The following is a 20,241-nucleotide window of genomic DNA, read 5'->3' on the forward strand; positions in this document are numbered from 1 at the left end:
CAAAATTAATAAGAATAAAGATGAAGTGAGAGTAAGGGAATGGAAAAAGAAAGAAGCTAGATTTCAGAAATGAGAATTGATGATGATGATGACAGTAATCATGTGTAGCTCCTGCAACTCTAGAGTTTGTATACCTAAGAACTACAAATTCCCAACTCAAGATATGTCCCTAAAGTGCTTTGAAAAGTAGGCAAAGCAAGCATAGCTCTCCCATAGCAGTTCTGCAGGGAAGGGGAGAACCCAGGAAGCCAGGCACTCTGCCACCCATCTCAGTATTTTAAATATCTACTTAGTGCTAAACCATCCTCAGTAGGGAAGAAGCTTCAGAACCATACCACCTAGTGGACCTGGGCTCAGAGCTTTTTGCCTCACACAACAGCCAATCCTGCATGGCATGTGGCAGCTACAGACGGACGTAAGCCACCTACCCACCCACCAACAATGAGTAGAGAAGACTTAGTCTCTAAAGCAGCAGTTCTCCACCTGTTGTGTGGATGCTGGAGCCAAACTCTGGTGCTTAGGATTGTACAACAAGTGCTGTTAGCTCAGTGGTTCTCCAGCTGTGGATCACAACACCTTTGGTTGAAAGACCCTTTCACAGGTCACCTAAGACCACCAGAAAACACAGAGAGTTGCATTATGAGTTGCAACAGTAGAAAAATCACAATTATAAAGTATCAATTAATATAATTTTAGGGCTTGGGGCCACCACAGCGTGAGGAACTATATCAAAGGGCCACAGCATCAGAAAGGTTGTGAACCACTGCTTTTGTGTAACCACCACACTCTTTACAGCCCATCCTCCCTGTAGCTTAAACATCTCCTCAGGTTAGTGTCTGAACCTCCAGTTCTCCATGAGTGCCTCTCGTGATTACCTCCCGCCCAGATGGTGTGACAGGATGCTGCCAGTCTCAACCAATATGCCCCTGATGAGATGTACTTGGCGATAGTCCTCTGAAATATGAGGATCAACGAAACAGTTTTCCTCTACAATTTTGGCCTGTCCTGCAAGAAGAGCCACTGCCAGTCAAGCCCTGCTCTAGATTTAGAGCTTTCAGGTTTCTCTTGAAGCTTCACCTGTCAACCTGCTCTGAAGAAGGTGCCAGCATGCTCTGTATTTACCATGTAAATGGCCTACATCATAGGTATTCATTGTATTCCCCCGATTATAAACAATGCTAACAACTAGACATCAGAGGATCACTTTCACATAGATTTGACTCAATATCGGGTGATTCTTAATCTGACACCGAAACTCATGGACTTTTTGCCTTCTTCCGTGAGCCCGGAAAACGTCCTTTAAAGCTGATGATGAAATGTATTATTTGATTTTTTAAAAAAATATACACATATATAGGACATTTTTATTTCTCTTCACAGCTTATCAGATAAAGAGTTTCACATGACCTAATAGTTAACATATGTACATTTTGGTAGATCAGCTGACCCATCCCACAGCCAAATAATATTGTGAATTGAAATAAATGATTTCAAATTGAATAGGATTTTTTGTTACCAAAGAAAAATTACTTTTTAAAAAAAATTTGCCAACACAACTTTTATGGTTTCAGCTGAATAAATCTTAATTGGCAAATATGAGTTCCTTAAATGTTGGGCTCTCTTCTTAAAAGCATGATTATTTTGGAAAAATAAAATAATGGAGAGAAGAAGGAAATGGAGGAAGGGAGTTAAGAAGAGATCAAGGGCAAGAAGGAGAGAAGAGGGAAGATTATTTTGCCTACTCCTGAACCTAACCTTGTGTAAATTATAAACTAGGTTTGCCTAAATTTGAAGCTTCATATCCACTGGCACTGCAGACATTTTCTTCAATTTACATTATTCCAAATCCAAGAGGATCAATTCTAGTCTGTGCACTATGCTTGGAAATGCTGGGGCTGTCCCTGCTCTTTATTTTCTCACTGAGATGGCATTTCCTTTATAGTATCTGTATACCTCTCCTTGTGCCTATTTCCCAGCTGATTAGACATTGTGAGAGATTTATGTCATAAATGACCTTCCGTGTTTCATTCAATTTCCTATTTGTTTCTTAAGCAATCTTTATAAATAACAATGAATTACTTTAAAAAATATATTTGCCTGTTTTTTTTTAAATAGTTGGTAGATTGCAAAGAAGATGGAGTGGTGTTTACTGCTCTAGAGGTGATGGGACCTGGAAGAATGGAGCTGATAAATGAGGCAGACTAAAGTCTCATGCACTAGACCACTTTATTCAAAGCATCAAACAATTTATACTCTAAGGGTTTAGAGAACTCATATGAGTAAGGTGTCCAACCACAAGATCAAGCCACATGTGGTGGACAAGGTCCACAGAGAAACATGTTTTTCTATAGAGGCATATAAACACATTGTAATCACTGGTTGTAATGAATAATCTGAAGTAAAGTCACCCTTATCTGCCACACCAGGGAGGGACACAAAAGCATAATCTAAGAACAATATTGTGATTTTGAAGAAACTGAGGTCACAAGACTTCTGTCTTGGTTTTCCCACAAGCACCCAAAAAGCTCCTCACAGAACTTCATGCTTGGATCTTGTTTTGACAGAGATAGAACAAGACTGGAGATGAGGGAGGGAAGGAGACAGAGACAGAGAGGTACCATGCAGATATTTCAGTAACCCCACTTTGAAAGTCATGGAAGTAATAATGAAAACGTCAAACCAAGTATAGAGATTCTTCCCGCATACAGTGGTAGGAGCCTCTTAGCTTTTATGAGATATTTTCAAAGGTCAAGGATCACAAACTATTAAGAAACCATGTGTTCTAATGATATAAGGGAATGGATATTCTGTTGATAACTACTTTTGCTTTCATACCAAAAAATATATAATATAAGCTTTTACTGCAAGATTATAATTTTCACAGTAGAATAGGTGGAAATGTGAACTATTTCTTAGACATCTCTGACTTGTAAGTGTGGGAGAGGGAAGGGAAGAAAGGCAAGAATGCATCTTTAATCAAGTCTCAAGGTAATCTGGATATTTTCTTTAGAAGCTTTTCTAAGAACCAGGTCACCTGTAATAAATTAGCAGTTATAGCTTTTGGAGATTCACCAGTGGGAAGGATGTGTCTTCTGGGCTGTCTTTCCTTTGCAACACAGCATTAATTTAGGAAATCATTGTAAGCGTGTCTGTAGTATAAGCAGTGGCTCAAAGAGAGGCACAACATTCTGCTTGGCCCATGGAGAACACATTTCTCTTTTCCAGATGTTGGGAAAGAGAGGTACCTTTACAGTTGGGGTGGTTGAGATGGCTGGCTGTAAGAACTACAGTAGGCATCTGGCTACACAAAAGGAAGCAACTGGAGCTGGCTATGGAGGAAGACATGGTTTGGTTATTTGCAATGTAGCTAGTTGTTATATATAAACCCTGTTCTCAATGCACCTTTTAACCAGTTTTATTGAGATTATCTCCCTCTATCCATCTATGATGTACTTTAAGTTAACATGTAAACTCTACTAAAAATGTTACATATACATGAATTTTACTGTATTTCCTTTAAACCCTTTTGTCTTTTTTGTTGTGAGCTAATGAGAAACAATAATGAGCTAATGATAATTATGATAGGTAGGATTTCTGTGGTGAAGTAGAATGAAAATAGTCTCTATAAGCTCCTATGTTTGAATACTTTGTCCCACTCCCCCTCATCCCTGTTACCTTGGTAACTATTTGGGAAGGATTATAAGGTATAGCCTTGTTAGAGGAGCTATGTCATAACTGGTGGGCACTGAGGTTTCAAAAGTGCCCCTCTATCCCAAGTGTGCTCTCTGCTTCGTTTGTAGTTGCAGATGGGAGCTTTGCTGTCTGCCACTTGTTAGCTCCATTCAGCTATCAGGAACTCTTAAGTCTCCAGAACCATAGCCCCAAAGACTTTTTTCCTTCTGTAAGTTGCCTTGGTAATGGCATTTTATCACAGCAATAGAAAAGTAACTAAGACAGATGGGTTAGGGATAGGGATGGTAAGAAATAACTTCTATAGAGGGATAAATCTGTCTTCCTAAATGTTATTTATTATTGAATAATGAATGGACACATAACACAAAAAAGTATCTGACCTGTAAAAATGTGGTATAAATATTACAAAAATCATTGAAGAAAAGATGATTATCTAAAAAGGGAATCAGAAGAACACATATTGCTTAAAGAATATAAGAATATCATAGACACAAAATTATTATTTGGCCTTAAATCATTCAAAGAGGAAAAAGATCAAACTCATCTTATTAAATTATTGAATTTGTGTTATTTCTATTAATGACTATAGACATTCAATACAGAATAGCTTACAAAAACAGAACTATTAGATTATAGAAATAATGTCTATGCATAATTTTAGGCAGATATGGTGGTTTGATTTATATAGAGAGTTATAGGGAGTTACGGTTGCATTGAGTCTCAGAAGAGATCTTGGGCCTTGGATATTAAGCAGTCTTGAAACTGTGATAGACTATGGGGACTTCTGAAGTTGGACTAGACACATTTTGTGCTTTGATATGGTTATAAGCAGCAGGAAGTGGACTGTGGTGGTTTTGGTAAAAAACAGCCCCATAGGCTCATATATTTGAGTGTAGTCACCAGGAAGTGACACTGAAAAAATTATGAGGATTAAGAGGTGTGACTTTATTGAAGTAGATGTGGCCTTGTTGGAAGAAATCTGTCACTAGGGGTGGGCATGGAGATTTCAAAAGTGAGCACCTGACCAAGGCTCTCTCTGCCTATGAATTGGGATGTAGCTCTCAGCTACTTTGCCAGTATCTGCTGGCATGCTGCCATGCTCTCTACCATGATGCAAATGGACTAAGTCTCTAAAAATGTAAGCAAGAAACTAACTAAATTTCTTTAATAAGACTTGTTTTGGTCATGATATCTTTTCACAGAAAAGAACAGTGACTAAGACAGCAACTTGTATGTCAGGAACAGGCCTAACCATGTATTTATTCATATGTCATCCAAGGTTTCTCCCATGTGTCTAGCATGATACCCACTGTCGCTCTTAGATCCAATAATCTCAACAACCCCAGTTGAAAAAGCACCTCTGTTTCCCAACAGTTGGAAAAGAAAGTGTTGATTCCCAGTTGGCCAAACAACACCCTGTGTCTCCATGGTAACCATTCCATGCATTACAGGGATGGAGTGCTCTAGAGTCAGGGACTGGGTTAGTGCCTCAGAAATCAAATGACGCAAGATTTGAGGAGCTTTTCTTAAGGTACAGGATCTTGTAAACCACAAAGAAATGGCTTTTAGTCAAGTGACCGCATGTGTAGCAGAGGTTAGAAACACAGACTGATGGCATAGCAGAGGTAAGTCATCCTTATTGGTGTGTGATGGCCAAGCAGAGTAAGGAAACAGGCCATCGTTAGAAAATGCTAAGTGACTGTGATCAGATTCTTATTTGAAAACGGGTTTTTTTGCTAATATCGTGTTGTTCAGATTTCTTGAGACAGAAGAGTGGAAATCAGGAAATGAATCATACAGTTATTTCAGCTTGATTTGTTTAATTTATTCATGAGGGCCATTATAAAATATGCAAAGGAGGGGAGCGAAGCTGCTCCTGCACTATAATTATGCAGGTCTACCAGCAAGCCAGCTTTGATTTTTCTCTGGGGAGGCTCTGCCTCAGGGTGTGGTCACTTGTGAGCTCTTACTGCATCTATTTTGAGCTTCAAAAGACCTAAATGTAGGTGTGTGTTTAATTACTTTTCACTGAATCGTTTGGTGATATTTAGCTCTAAGAGAATGGTCTAGCAAGCACTGCTCCTCCAGGCATCGGGAATAAGACTAGACAGCATTGTGGGAGTGCTTTTAACTATGCTTAGGCACAGAAAATGACAGAATAGGAAGAACATGAAGCAAGAGGGCAGGAAAGTAAAGCAAAGTGCTGAGCAGCTGAGCAGCTGAGCAGCTGAGCAGGAAGGGAGCCTTCGACTCCTGCCCAGTGACTTATCCTGAGGTAGCCAGCAGGTATGAACCAGCGGGTGGAGCCATTTTCTTCTGGATGCAAGTTGTTAATTCTCTTCATCTGTTTGGTTCCTTTTGGTTCTTTCTAGTCTCTCTTGAGCATCCGAGGCTCCCTTTTTTCCCCAAGACGCAACAGTAGAGCAAGTCTTTTTAGCTTCAAAGGTCGGGTGAAGGATATTGGTTCTGAAAATGACTTTGCGGACGATGAACACAGCACGTTTGAGGACAACGAAAGCAGGAGAGACTCTCTATTTGTACCACACAGACATGGAGAAAGGCGTCCCAGCAACGTTAGCCAGGCCAGCCGTGCCTCCCGGGGGATACCCACTCTACCCATGAATGGGAAGATGCACAGTGCAGTGGACTGCAACGGTGTGGTCTCCCTGGTTGGAGGCCCTTCTGCGCTCACATCTCCTGTGGGGCAGCTACTACCAGAGGTGAGGACCATTAAAGCTGCATCTGAGAGCATAGAAAAAGCAAGGACATGGGTGCAATCAGGAATGTGGGTTTTGATTTCCACAGATGATCATTTCCCTGCATCTTTTATTCCCAGGCCAAGAGGTGGCTGGTTTTATCAAGCTATGAACTTATCTCCTTAAAAAAAAAAACCCTCAACACAACTCTACAAATTAATATCATACAATGAGTTTCATAGGCATATTTGTTCGTTATTATTCCTACAGTTTGAACTTTAATGTAAAAGTCAAATCACATTTTTGTCGTGCAAACATGTAACTATCATCATCGTTGTTGTTGTTGTTGTTATTATTATTATTATTATTATTATTATTATTTTAAAACAGGGTTTCTCTATGTAGCTCTGGCTATACTAAAACTTCCTTTGAAGACCAGGCTATCCTTAAACTCAGAGATTAACCTGCCTCTGCTTTCCAAGATATGGAATTAAAGGACTGTGCCACCACACCTAGCAATATGATTAAATATTAAGAAATTAAAGAATATAGACATGAGCATGATTACATAAACACATATATAAAGACAGACAGACAGACAGACACACACACACACACACACACATACACACACACGCACATGCACACGCATACGTATATATGCATTTCAAAGGTTTTGTTATTCTGTCCCTTTAAAACAACTTCACACCTCCACTTGCTGTCATGCTCACATTAATCCCATCTAAATCCCTTACTTCACAGTTCTCCAGATTTTTCATAGTGTGCCTTGCCCCCAGTACCAACTCTAACGACCCAGCCACCCTACATTAGCAAAGAGGCTGCTTGAATAGCACAGGCTACAATCACATGTTTTCTTTTGGATTTCTTTTTCTAATGGATTTAGCCTTCCATATTACTGCCATGAGTTCTTCTTATATGCAAACTCACCCCAAATTGAGCATATGGAAAAGATTTTCAACTTAATAATGTTTATCAGGATGTATCACTGATGGTCCCTTTATAAAGAAGGGCATTCCTCAAGTTGGCATTAAATGAAACATTACTTAAACTTTATAAAATACTTCAGCCATGTTGTCTGATCACATCACAGTTTCCCCAGCTGGGATAAAATCTCCTTTATATTATTACTCTTATATCATTTCTTTTTTTTTTTTTTAAAGCAGACAGGTCTCTTAGAGCCATGTTATAATGGTCCAAATAGTTTTCAATTACTTCTTAGAGGAATGTCTTGCCCTGTAATATGACAACAGCAGCTGCTCATCACTGATTTCTTATGGCCTCTTCTCAGCTTTTCCTTCCAAGGAAATTTCCACGTATCCTGGAAAACTAGCAAGCCATGGAAGAGTAGAACTTTGTTGTGAAGCAGACAAGAAGAATGATAAGGAAATGTCACATGTTCTTAGAGAAATAATTTTAGCCAGTTATGTTCAACACGTTGCCCAGAACACTGTGGGGTTATTTCATTGAACCCTCCCAATTACCCACTATAATAGTAACTAATTTATGCCCATTTTACAGAGGGGCAATTGAGGCCTATACATTCTTAAACTAAGATCTGATACCAGATGTGCTGTTTACAAGCCCTACTATACTCCATTCATAGTGAAATACAACATTCTGTTGGATTTTCTTAAATGGTACAGTCATTACCATTATAAGGTTAGGTCTTCTCACCGAGATCTGCCTGACCCAGCCTCCAGAGAACTGGGATCAAAGGTGTGCACCATCACTGCCTGGCTAAACCTTTTTCTTTCTGTCTGTCTTTCTGTCTTTCTTTTTTTTCTTTCTGTCTGGCTTTTTTTCTTTTTTCTTTCCTTAATTCACAAAATCTAAACACAGTTTAATTAAAATACCAGAGACATATAAAAAAAAGAAACAAACAAACAAATAAATCAATGCCTTAAAATGGCCCTAACCTAGTGTCTTAGTTAGGGTTTTACTGCTGTGAACAGACACTATGACCAAAGCTACTCTCATAAGGACAACATTTAATTGGGGCTGGCTTACATATTCAGAGGTTCAATCCATCATCATCAAGAAGGTAACATGGCAGCATCCAGGCAGACTTGGTGCAGGAGGCAATGAGAATTCTACATCTTCATCTGAAGGCTGCTAGCAGAATACTGGCTTCCAGGCAGCTAGAATGAGAGTCTTATAACTCACACCCACAGTGACACACCTACTCCAACAGAGCCACACTTTCTAATCTTACCACTCTCTGGATCAAGGATATAAACCATCCCACTTAGGATATGAATGGGTTCATTGATAAAATGGAAACACTGACAAGGGAAGTTGAGGAAGACACCGGAAGCAGAGAGTTCCCATGCATGCAATCCACGTGCTGATCCACTGAGCTACTTCAATCCCGGTTCTGACCGATTGGTTTAATACTGAAATATTACTGTCTTCATGAATAGATAAAGAAAAAACAGTTTTTCTTAAGCCATGCTTCAAACTCTCTCAGGAGATTCTCAGAAATGGAATTTCCAAATTTTCTGGCTGTACCAGAGCTACTCAGACTAAAACTTTGCAGCAGGATCCTGGAAATCTTTTTCTTATGAAACAGTTCACATGGTTCTTGAATACAGAAGTAGGCCCATCACTGCTATTGCTACCCTTGGGGTAACACTCCCAATTTCATTGCATAAATATAACTGCAAATCCATATATCAGAACTGTCAAGGAGTCACCATACATTTGTCCTATCAGAAAAGGCAGAATAAATCTCAAAGGTTGATTGACTTAGTTTGATACCAAGCCTAGTGTAACCTGGTAAGCTGTGGATTCCCATACCTGCATCCCTTCAGCCATGAAGTCAATGCTTTGGGGCAGGACTCTGTTCTGTGGAAGAAGCTGAAGGGACACACAATTGGCAATGGGGACATGTGAACAGGAAACAGACAGTGGCCAGCAAATGGCAGGTCCTAAGCAAGGCACACCATTTCCTGTTCTTTACATATAAATTCCATTGAGACAATTAAAGTTCAGAAGAATTTGCTGAATAGTGTCATTAGAGATTTTGGAGTCTATGATTAAAACTTCCATAGGTCTGGAGTTTTGAATGTGGTTTTGCCTAAAGCGAAGAGATTGAATGATATTTATGTGGCCTCTGCTCTTTTTTTTTTTTCCTAAAAGGTTCATCTTTCAGGAGGTAAATATTTCCTTTCCATGAGCCCATCTTTGCATCTTTACTTTAATAGTTTTATTTTCAGTACCGGATTCTCTCTTTTCTCCTTGCTTCAACTACTCCTGCATCTTGTAGTTGAGCTAAGCTGATAGCATGGATCTTTATCCCCATTCGTGATAACATCAGTTGAGTAGAAAAACGTTTGAAATACCCAGTCATGCAAATGATTAACAGAGCAGTAATGGTCATTGCTCATATCCCAGTGATGTCTGGATTCATAAGCAACTCTTAGGTTGCCATTTAGGCAACAGCAGTAACACAGAACTGAGAGTCCCACTCAGACTTGCCTTTGAAATGCTTGAGATTCTTTTCTTTGTCCTGTGACTCTTAACACCATGCTGGGTAGAAGCAGGTTCCTACCTAGTGCCAAACCTGGAGAGTGTCTTAGAGTAGGGAAGAACTGAGTCATTGTGTGATTGTTAACATCCAAACACTCCAATTGGCATGTTCCAAGAGTTGCGATATTTTAAGTAGCTCATCTGTGGCTAGATCTGTTTCATAAGTATAAGATATAAAGATAGGTGAGCTAAGATTATTTTAAAATATGAATATTGGGGAATGATATCTGTCTCCAAAAAAGAAATATTTTACATACAGTGTTTATATTTTTTAGGGAACTATTATGGAAGTATAAGATGAAATGATAGGTTAGCTAAGATTTGTTTTTTTTCTTAAATATGGATATGGCAAATGATTTCTGTCTCCAAAAAAAAAGAATAAGAAAATGTTTTACATTCAGAGCTCACATTTTAAGGGAACTATTAAGGATACATATTGGATAACGATGCCTTTTTCGCACCTGTCTATAAATGATCTAAAAATGGACCTGGGAGTACATCAGGAACAATGCATTTCAGTTTGAAGATGGAAGTTGAAATGGGTGAGATGCTCTGAGTTTATACAGTTGATATTAGTTTTGGTCCTTCCAAGCCAAATTTTTGGCACGGAGAAAGATGGAATCACAGAAGACTGAAGTGCTGATGGACTTTCAAAAACAGTCCGAATATAGTAATTCTAGGAATATCACAGGGAACTATTGTGGTCTAGCTATGAAATGTCTACCATGGGCTCATATGCCCCAATCATGGGTGTCTAGCTGATGGTGCTATCTGGGAACATTGTAGAACCTTAATGAGTAGAGAACAGAAGAAGGGGTTGGGTTGCCAAGGATGGGATTTGAGGCTTTATAGCCTGGTCCCACTTTCTGTTCACTGCCAGATTCCTGAGTGCAGACAGCAGATGAGTGTGACAAGCCAGTCCCCTTTTCCTGTCACTATGTCTACCCTTTCTGCTGCCATGTCGCCTCTTCCAAGTATGCTGTACCCACTTGAAACTTCTATGAGTCAAAAAGAGTTTCTCTCTTATGCTGCTTTTGTTTGCTGTTTTATCACTGCAATGAGAAAGTAAGACACTCCTTACATCTGAGGAAGCATGTAGAACTCTTGGTTAAGTAACAACTACAACTGTAGTGCTCTGAGGTTTGTTACCACCAAGAATAGTGATTATTTTGTTGTCTGGAATTTTGGTATTTCAGGGCACAACTACTGAAACAGAAATAAGGAAGAGGAGGTCCAGTTCTTACCATGTTTCTATGGACTTGTTGGAAGACCCTACATCAAGGCAAAGAGCAATGAGTATGGCCAGCATTTTGACCAACACTATGGAAGGTAAGTCAAAAGTTCCCCACCATTGCTCTTTGTTAATGATATGACAACGGTCACCTAAGTTTCAAGACAATACTTCCCAACCTAGTACCAACCACATCGCCACTTCTTTTAAAAGGTAAAGCGTAATTGGTGGTAGCACATGGATTTGACCCTTTTGTATAGATTGTTAAACGAGCTTCTACAAAACTGCTACAAATTGAAGGTACATTTGTAATAAGACTTCCAGACCTTACATTATAAACTCTTTAAGCTTGATGGCGATATTAGTAACAGTGGACAGATTTATGCTTATCACTATGGTGCTAACACATTTGACAAGTTACAAAATATAACATGCTAACACAAATTATGAAATCTATTGACTCAACAAGATTTATAAATAAAAGTGTGAATTAAGGTGCCATGCCTCATTGAAATTGTGTTCAAAATTTTACAGTTGTACCTTTGTTCTCTTCTCTTCCCTCTTTCTCTCTGTGTCTCTCTTCATCACTGATGAAATATCATAACATATCGGCTTTTACCTTGCTTGAAGCTTATAACTTTAATAGCTAACATAGTATTTACAAGGCTGGATTTCATACTACCAAAATAAAAGTTTGGAGAACAGCTTGATCTGTGATCACTTCCAGGCACTGTCACAGTTTAAATGTACTAATTTATGATTTGAATTTCATTTTTTTCCAGCTAAAATGTGACTGTAATATTTATGTGGCATAAAGTTGTTGTAATGGTTAAATAAGACGACACATGTAAAACACCCCCGCACTTTGCATGCTGAAGACTGTCAACAGATGCTATAGTTATTATTTGTTCTATTATGCTACTTTTGTAAACTCATGTGGTTCTTTTTCCTTTTTATATTAAGTGAAATCAACAGTGGCTGTCAACTTCAATACGTGGAAGATATATTTATGTAAAATATTTTCACATATAACCTCCTTCTCTGTTGCCCATCTCTTCCTTATTTTTCCTTCCTACTTTCATATAAGATGTATTATATCTCTCCATCTTTTACAAGTCTCCCTGATTTCCATTCCCACATATGTAAAAGTATGTTTGAATATGTAAGTCAAAGTAGAAAGCTTAAAAAAGGAGCATAAGGGTGAGAGAAAATGAGTGTGTGCGTGACTATTTTTTAAAACTCTTTTCAAATTTTAATAGACATATACACTGTATCTTATTCATATCTCCACTACCCTCCTTCTTATCCCTGGCCCTCTGCCCAGCATATACCTCCCTTCCCAATAATAGTTTCTTCTGAGACTGGGTAGATTCTTAGAAAGAGTATTTTACAATGCAACAATCTTATGATTTCAGTATCAAAGGCCTAAAAGTCATAACCAGAAAAAAAAAAAAATACCATAATGGATGTCTCTGTCATCATGGACAAGACATTGGTACAAGTCCCAGTTTTGGTAGAGTCCTGATCTTTTTATTGACTTCAATGGAATATTAAACTCAAGTCCATTCTTCCCCAACCTTGCCTGCTTAGCTCACACTCCTTCTCCCCCCCAGCTGCCAGTAGCTTGCTCCTCCCTATCCCTCCAGGTAAATCTTTTGAAGAGTCTCTGGTCTTCAGCTCCTTGCCATAGCAAAACCACTGAGAGGAAGGGGCCAGTGGTTCTGCTTCCGATGTCAGCAGCATGGCTGCTCCCCAAAGCAGGAAGTAGAGAAGGTGCCAGGGTAAGTCTAAACTGACAGTCATGCTTTGCACTTCTAGTAGTGTTAAGTTCGAAGTAATGTAAGGAGTAATGGAAGGGAAAAAAGAAATCAAACCATTACAAATTGGCCTTGTCAATGAATTGACATCCAGTGCTTAGAATGGAAGCACACACAACCTCCTGCATGGAAACACGTCTCCAAGAGTTGGTTAGGATGATGAAAGCCTGATATATACATATATATATATACTTTTTTATTTAGTTACATGTGAACAATTTGAATGTGGCAATGGCCAGATAATAATAGGCAGCAATCTTTTGCACATAACATGAATAGTAAAGCCTACTTTGATACGGTCTTGCTTGTTCAAATAATGGTGAGGCTATTTCTTAGTTGTTATTATCTGTTTATTTAAATGTGGTTTCTTCTAAAACTTGGTTTGCCTTCCCTTTCATAAACCAGGCTTGTTAACGAGGCTGGCAACGTTTGCTTTCCTTCTTTTCTACTACAGCCAACTCTTCATTACCCAAAGTAATGCACAATCCTGCTTAATGATGAGAAAAAGATATTTGAAAATGCAGAATTGTATAGAGATGTTTTGTGGATACACTTTGGTCGGTGTATATGTTGGGGTATAAGATAAAAGCACTGAAGGAATTAAGATGCAAGAGAAGATATGAACTTAGCTGCTGCTGACTCTAAGATGGGAAACCCCCACGGGAATGATGGAGAAGTGGCTGTAGTCCCCACTTGGGTGCTTCGCTTGTTCTAAAGTGGGAGATCCTCCTATGCGAAATTAATAATTGAATGATTTTATTTTAGAACTAAAAGCAACTTGGCTCCGACTTTTCCTAGTGTCAAGACCATCAGCACCTGCTGAATTTTCCCTTTGAATGTTTCTCTGATTTGTCTCTCTTTTTTTTTATTTTCTGTGCTATGCTATTTGCTTTTCTTATTCTACTATATAACAGCTTGTATAAATTAAGAATGGAATTTACTCTGATAGTACATAGACAGAAATTTTGCAGCTTCTCTTCTATTATTTGTTGCAAATTATATAAATTTTTGTTACCTCTGTGAACATGAACTTATTTGGTAGTGTTGAAAGCATCTATAAAGTAAAAATGCATATGTAAAATAAATAATTAAAGTGGATAATAACTTTATTTATGGGAATTTTTTTGTCTGACTTAACAAAAGCATTCCTTATTGTTTACCAAATTACAAATCATAAGAAATGGAAAAAAAAAACAAACGTTTACTTGAAGAATTTCAGTATCCAAGGGGATAAACTTGAAATGTCCAGCTTTAACAAAAGTCCACTAAAACAGTAAAGAATAAATTCATTTAAGGAAGTAATTGACCTTATCGCATAAATAAGTAGCAAATGTTCATTAGCAGAACAAATATCTAGCAACATTCTTCTCCATTTTCTATGCTGCCTCCTCCCTTATAAATTTCACTTCACTGTAAGCTCCATCAATGGTGGAGGAATGCCCTAGTTGCTACAGTAGTACTAAAGTGACTGGCCAGAGACCACATGCCAAGGAATGAAGAAGGAAAGCTTCCTTCTGTTGAGTGCTAAGAAGAGATGACCACAAGTTTGTCAGAGCAGGTAATTTTCTGCAATGGTATTGGAAGAATATACCAAACTTGGTATCCTTTCCCACTGAAGACTGTGCTAAGTGATCATCTGACCAAAGAAAGAAGGAAATGATAGTTTTCTGCTTCACAGTTTCCCAAAAGACGTTGTCAATGGTTACCAAACAGGTGTCCTCTAGAAGGTCTCTTTATCACTTAATTTTAGAGGAAATGATCAAAAAGCCTTGTAGACAATTGTCACATAAGTTTAATACTACATTGTCATTTAGCTTAAATCCTTCTTTAAAGCACTGCATGCTTTCCTAACATTTTTAACATTAAATTTTGTTTCATATATTTGATACAATAGTTGCAGATTTCAATGCATTAAAATAAATAGACCCAATAGAGATATATGAATTCTGTGAATTTTCTGTTTTTAATCTTGTATTTTATTAATAGTACTTGAATCTCCCTTTATAAAGTGTTGGTATGCTAGCAATGAGGACCCCATTTTATTCAGTGAATTATTTTCTTTTTAAAAATATTTTCTGGTTACATTGATGTCTAGAGAGAACAGGAAGCCCATGTAACTCACATGTTAACATTAATGTGAGAGTTTTTAACATGGCCAATTGGTTCTGTTAAGTGTTCCTCATTAGAATCCCTCCAGTGACATCTAATCCAAGAGTGTCTCTGTGACTCACCCAAGCTGTGATGATGGCTCTGGAGGAGCCTTTGCTAACACACCCCAGCCCTTGTTCTATATGAGTATGGATGATGGTGCACAGAGTGAGAACCCTGCCATTTTGTTTCTTGTAACCTTGTAGACAACTTTGAAAGATTAGTCTTGCAGATAGAGTCTTAGAAACTATGTGTATCTAAGAAACACTGGATAGCATTAGCCTTTCTATATCTACTCTCTCTGTGACTACAAACCCATAATTTTTTTCTGACTTTTTCAACTGCTTATCATATCTTTTAAAAGCACCTTTAGATTGTTTATTAAAAGAATTACTGCCATTTAAACCAAAGACTGATTAATAGAAAGTAAAAAAGGTTTCATGAGTGTATTTATTTTTTTCCTCCCCAGAACTTGAAGAATCCAGACAGAAATGCCCTCCCTGCTGGTATAAATTTGCTAATATGTGCCTGATTTGGGACTGTTGTAAGCCATGGCTAAAGGTAAAACATGTTGTCAATCTGGTAGTGATGGATCCATTCGTTGACCTGGCCATCACCATCTGCATTGTGTTAAATACACTCTTCATGGCCATGGAGCACTACCCGATGACTGAGCAGTTCAGCAGTGTGCTGTCTGTTGGGAATTTGGTAAGACTCCTTGATGGTTCATCTTTCTACAGATTGCTTTTATCAATTTTATGTGTCACTGTCAAATAAGATATCGGTTAATTGACTTTGTTCACCAAAGACTCGAAAACATTTTTGCACGGGTTTTAAAGAATAAAAACAGGTTCCTACTTGAACTCAGTACAAAAGATTCAGAGGTTTTATGTGTAATTTGATTTAAAAGTGAATCTAAATCACTTCTTTATTGTAATGATAATTGCAACCAGGCATAATGACACATACCTGTAATCTCAGCAGTTGGGAGACAAAGGCAGGAAGATCACAAATTCTAGGCCATCTCTGCTATATAGGGAGATCCTGCCTCACTCAAAGCAAACAAAGAAAGAAACAAAAGAAAAATTAGGGCCATCCAGATGGCTCCCCAAGAAGGAGCTTTCAGCAAGCCTAATGACCTAAATTGGACACTTGACCCCAAAAGCTGGAAGAGAACCAACTTCTGTAAGTTATCCAGTGACCTTCACAAACATACCATTTAACACATGTGCTCCCACATACACACAAGACAAATAAATAAAACAAGATTAATAAATAAGACAAGTAAGACAAAATCTAAAAACAAGATTATGCTAGGAATTGTGGGAAAATATGTATGTAACATACATACATATATATGCATACATATTACATTTATACATATATATAATATGAAAGGCTAATTAAGTTCTCATGTGCCTTATAACAAATATGTTCAAGCATAAATACTTCTTAGACTTGAATTTAACACACACATATATATGGTATTCAAAGTATAGCATGTATATAGTATTTTGTACTTTTTATTCTTCATTATGTCCTAATGACATGCTTGACATATTTCACAATTTATATATATATATATACATATATATATATATATATATAATTTTTTTCCTGAGGAATATCAAGTGAGTCAAATGATAAAGTATGTACAGTGAACACATTTCATATCAAGTTCTGAATTAAATATTATATACACTCCATCCTTTTCTGTCCTTCCTTCCCCAACTTTCTCAATGGACACCAGTTCGATTTAACAGTTCACGTGAGAAAAAAGAGATTGTGGAACAGCAAGTGTAGAATAGGAAGTGTTCCCGAAGAAACCTTGATCAATGTTTTCTGCCCTATTTGGGTACATACCTTTTTGTAGCTTGAGGAAAGAAAATTTCACACAGAAACAACTAGTTTGACTTGTAATTGGCCCTTGCCTTAAACTCGAATTGGTCTTCTTTGGATTATTGGTATGTCTTTAAGAAAAATTATAATCAAAGATTATTTCTTTTAGCAAATTTAAGTTTTTGATTGGTTTATTCGACTACTACAGTTGGATGAGACACAGTAGCTTGGTTATCCCTATGTTTATTATAGTTTTCATGAAGCCGCCTTAGCTCCAGTTCTTCTGCAGAGCTATGAAAAGAGACCAACCTATTCTACTTGGCAACTGAAGTCTGTGCTTCTGGGCAAACACTTGGTGAAGCTTTAGAGAACTAGAGAGATCAAGCACAGTAGAGAGCAGTGTATCCAGTGCAACTTTGTCACAAAATCAGGGTGTTCATTTCATTACCTGAATAATAAACCTTAAGTATTATGAACAGTTATATAATGTGTTCAATATAAAACATGCAAGGGCATCCATTGTTTGAACACAAACCAACCTTTAAGATTCAGAATTTATGTTTGATCTACTGTTCATTACATTGCATCGTTTTGAGAGCAGGTACTCCTGTAATTAACTACATTGCTCATATAGGTCTTCACCGGGATCTTCACCGCAGAAATGTTTCTCAAGATAATAGCCATGGATCCATATTATTACTTCCAAGAAGGCTGGAATATCTTTGATGGCTTTATAGTGAGCCTTAGTTTAATGGAACTCGGCTTGGCGAATGTGGAAGGATTGTCGGTTCTCCGATCATTCCGACTGGTAACTCATCAGCAGAGTTCATACATACTTTTGTACTTTTTAGTTGTCATTATGTCCTAATGAAAGGCTTGACAGATTTCACAAATATAATATCATTTGTAAAATATGAAGACATAGGATTCTTTCTCTATAGTTCTTTTCATATAATAGTTTTGGAAAATGTATTTTTTTATTCCAATGAACAGCCAATGATATCTCTCTCTCTCTCTCTCTCTCTCTCTCTCTCTCTCTCTCTCTCTCTCTCTCTCTCTCTCTCTCTCTCTCTCTCTCTCTGTCTCTCTCTCTGAATATCAAATGGAAGGTTTAATGGAAAAAGAAAAAAGGGAGTCTCATATCAAGCCAGATTGCAACCACAATAATCAACACAGTTATCTGATTTTTCTTTTACCATGTGAGAGCTTCCATTGGGACCTTGGATTGCTTCTTTTATCCCCTGAGAAGCTAATACTTGGAATAGGGTGTATGGAGGAGGAGAATTAAAAGACAGTACATTCCTTGAATATTTTTCTTTCACCCAGATTAGGAAGCTATTAAATCTTCTTTCTTAGAAATGCTGCCTATAGTGCATTGTGATAACAATGAATTATCTTTCATTTGATCTCTATATTTCATAACTATTGTTTTCTTGTTAAAATTAGAAGACTGCCTATCATTTAACACATTTCTATTGAGGATTTGGTATGTTTTCTTGTATAAACGTACTGAGCCTTTGGCTCGGTTTTATCTTCAAATAACAAAGGTTGTGTACCGTTACCAAAGACAGGTTCTTATAGGTGATTTATTGTGAGCCTAATTAATCCCAAGACTTTGATTTGATGTCTCTTTAAGACTTCCTTTATGAATTTCAAAGTTCAAATTTGACCTGAGATCCTTAGAACTATATAATAATTCTCCCTGGTCTTCAACAAGATTTATGGATCTAATTTGAATCTAGAAGTATGCAAGAATTACAGAAAGCAATTATAAGCAGTTATATGACATGTTATATGGACAATGACTTCTTTTTTTTTTTTTTTTTTTTTTTCGAGACAGGGTTTCTCTGTATAGCCCTGGCTGTCCTGGAACTCACTCTGTAGACCAGGCTGGCCTCAAACTCAGAAATCCACCTGCCTCTGCCTCCCGAGTGCTGGGACTAAAGGTGTGCGCCACCACGCCCAGCTGACAATGACTTCTTAAGAGCAATGTTTAGCAAATCTTTGTGATAAGTGCTACAAGGCAGGGAACTAGGGACCACCGAATCACTACCTAATCGTGCATAATGTATCAGGCTCTTTTTCATAATTTATCTCTTGGAATGAATTAAACAGCCTAGTGCTTCTACTCACTCCGCTGAGTCACTTAAGTGTCATTAAATAATATACTCCTGTCTGGATGACATTTACTTAAGCATCAGAAATAAATGCTGTTGCTATTTAACTGAGGGTGGTGCTTCAGGAGCCTCTGCAAACCAATACCACCAATTTGTCAGGTAGAGCGATAAGGGGATATGTACACTCTGTAATGACTGCATTCTTTAGTTACTGAAGATATCAAGGTTAAAAAAAATACACCATTTAGCTTAAGCCTCCTTCTGATGTAAATCCTAAAAGTAATTTCTAATATTATAGCAAGCAAAAGATACAGCTAGATGGAAATTGTGTAAATCCTCAAAGAGATGAGTTCCCCTTTCTCTTTTAACTTGTATATGCAGTGTGTGTCCTACATCATGATCTTCAACCACACTGAAAAACATATTCACTATAGGCTGTTAAATAAAATATTTACTTCTTTGAAAATGAGTCTCTGTGAATTAACCTACATGACCTTTAAATGTCTTAGTTAAAACAAACAATGATGATAACAAAAGACAGTTCTAAAAGCTTATGTAGATAGGGTGTGTGTGTAAAATATTTGCTCCTTTTGTTAGATAATTCTTTGGCACATGAATAATCCATCTTTCTATAGTTAAGACAGATTTGCTATATAGTTCTGCTGATGTTTCTGCAGGGCAAAGCATTAATGATATTCTTACATTATTTTTTTTCCAGCTTAGAGTCTTCAAGTTGGCAAAATCCTGGCCCACACTGAATATGCTCATTAAGATCATCGGCAACTCGGTGGGCGCCCTGGGCAACCTGACCCTGGTGCTGGCCATCATCGTCTTCATTTTTGCCGTGGTCGGCATGCAGCTGTTTGGAAAGAGCTACAAGGAATGTGTTTGCAAGATTTCCAATGATTGTGAGCTGCCGCGCTGGCACATGCATGACTTCTTCCACTCGTTCCTGATCGTGTTCCGCGTGCTGTGTGGGGAGTGGATAGAGACCATGTGGGACTGCATGGAGGTCGCAGGCCAGACCATGTGTCTTACTGTTTTCATGATGGTCATGGTGATTGGGAACCTTGTCGTAAGTAGGAAAAACACTTTTCCCCTTTTCAGTCACAGATAATATGGTTTTAACAATGTTTGATTTAAGAACATTT

The 20,241-nt window shown here is 37.8% G+C and overlaps 1 protein-coding gene across 4 annotated transcripts in view; it reads left to right on the forward strand.

The window, feature by feature from the left end:
• Window positions 1-20,241, forward strand: part of LOC110289695 (sodium channel protein type 2 subunit alpha) — a 128,047-nt gene that overhangs the window by 71,319 nt on the left and 36,487 nt on the right. For all 4 annotated transcript variants that reach the window (XM_029472745.1, XM_021156037.2, XM_029472744.1 and 1 more), the window contains exons 12-16: window positions 6,066-6,413; window positions 11,135-11,267; window positions 15,604-15,842; window positions 17,608-17,781; window positions 19,809-20,165. In XM_029472745.1, coding sequence (XP_029328605.1) covers window positions 6,066-6,413; window positions 11,135-11,267; window positions 15,604-15,842; window positions 17,608-17,781; window positions 19,809-20,165 — 1,251 coding nt within the window. The remainder of the gene's footprint in view (window positions 1-6,065; window positions 6,414-11,134; window positions 11,268-15,603; window positions 15,843-17,607; window positions 17,782-19,808; window positions 20,166-20,241) is intronic.

This window comes from Mus caroli, chromosome 2 (genome assembly GCF_900094665.2).
Source record: "Mus caroli chromosome 2, CAROLI_EIJ_v1.1, whole genome shotgun sequence".
In the NCBI taxonomy this organism is placed as follows: domain Eukaryota; kingdom Metazoa; phylum Chordata; class Mammalia; order Rodentia; family Muridae; genus Mus; species Mus caroli.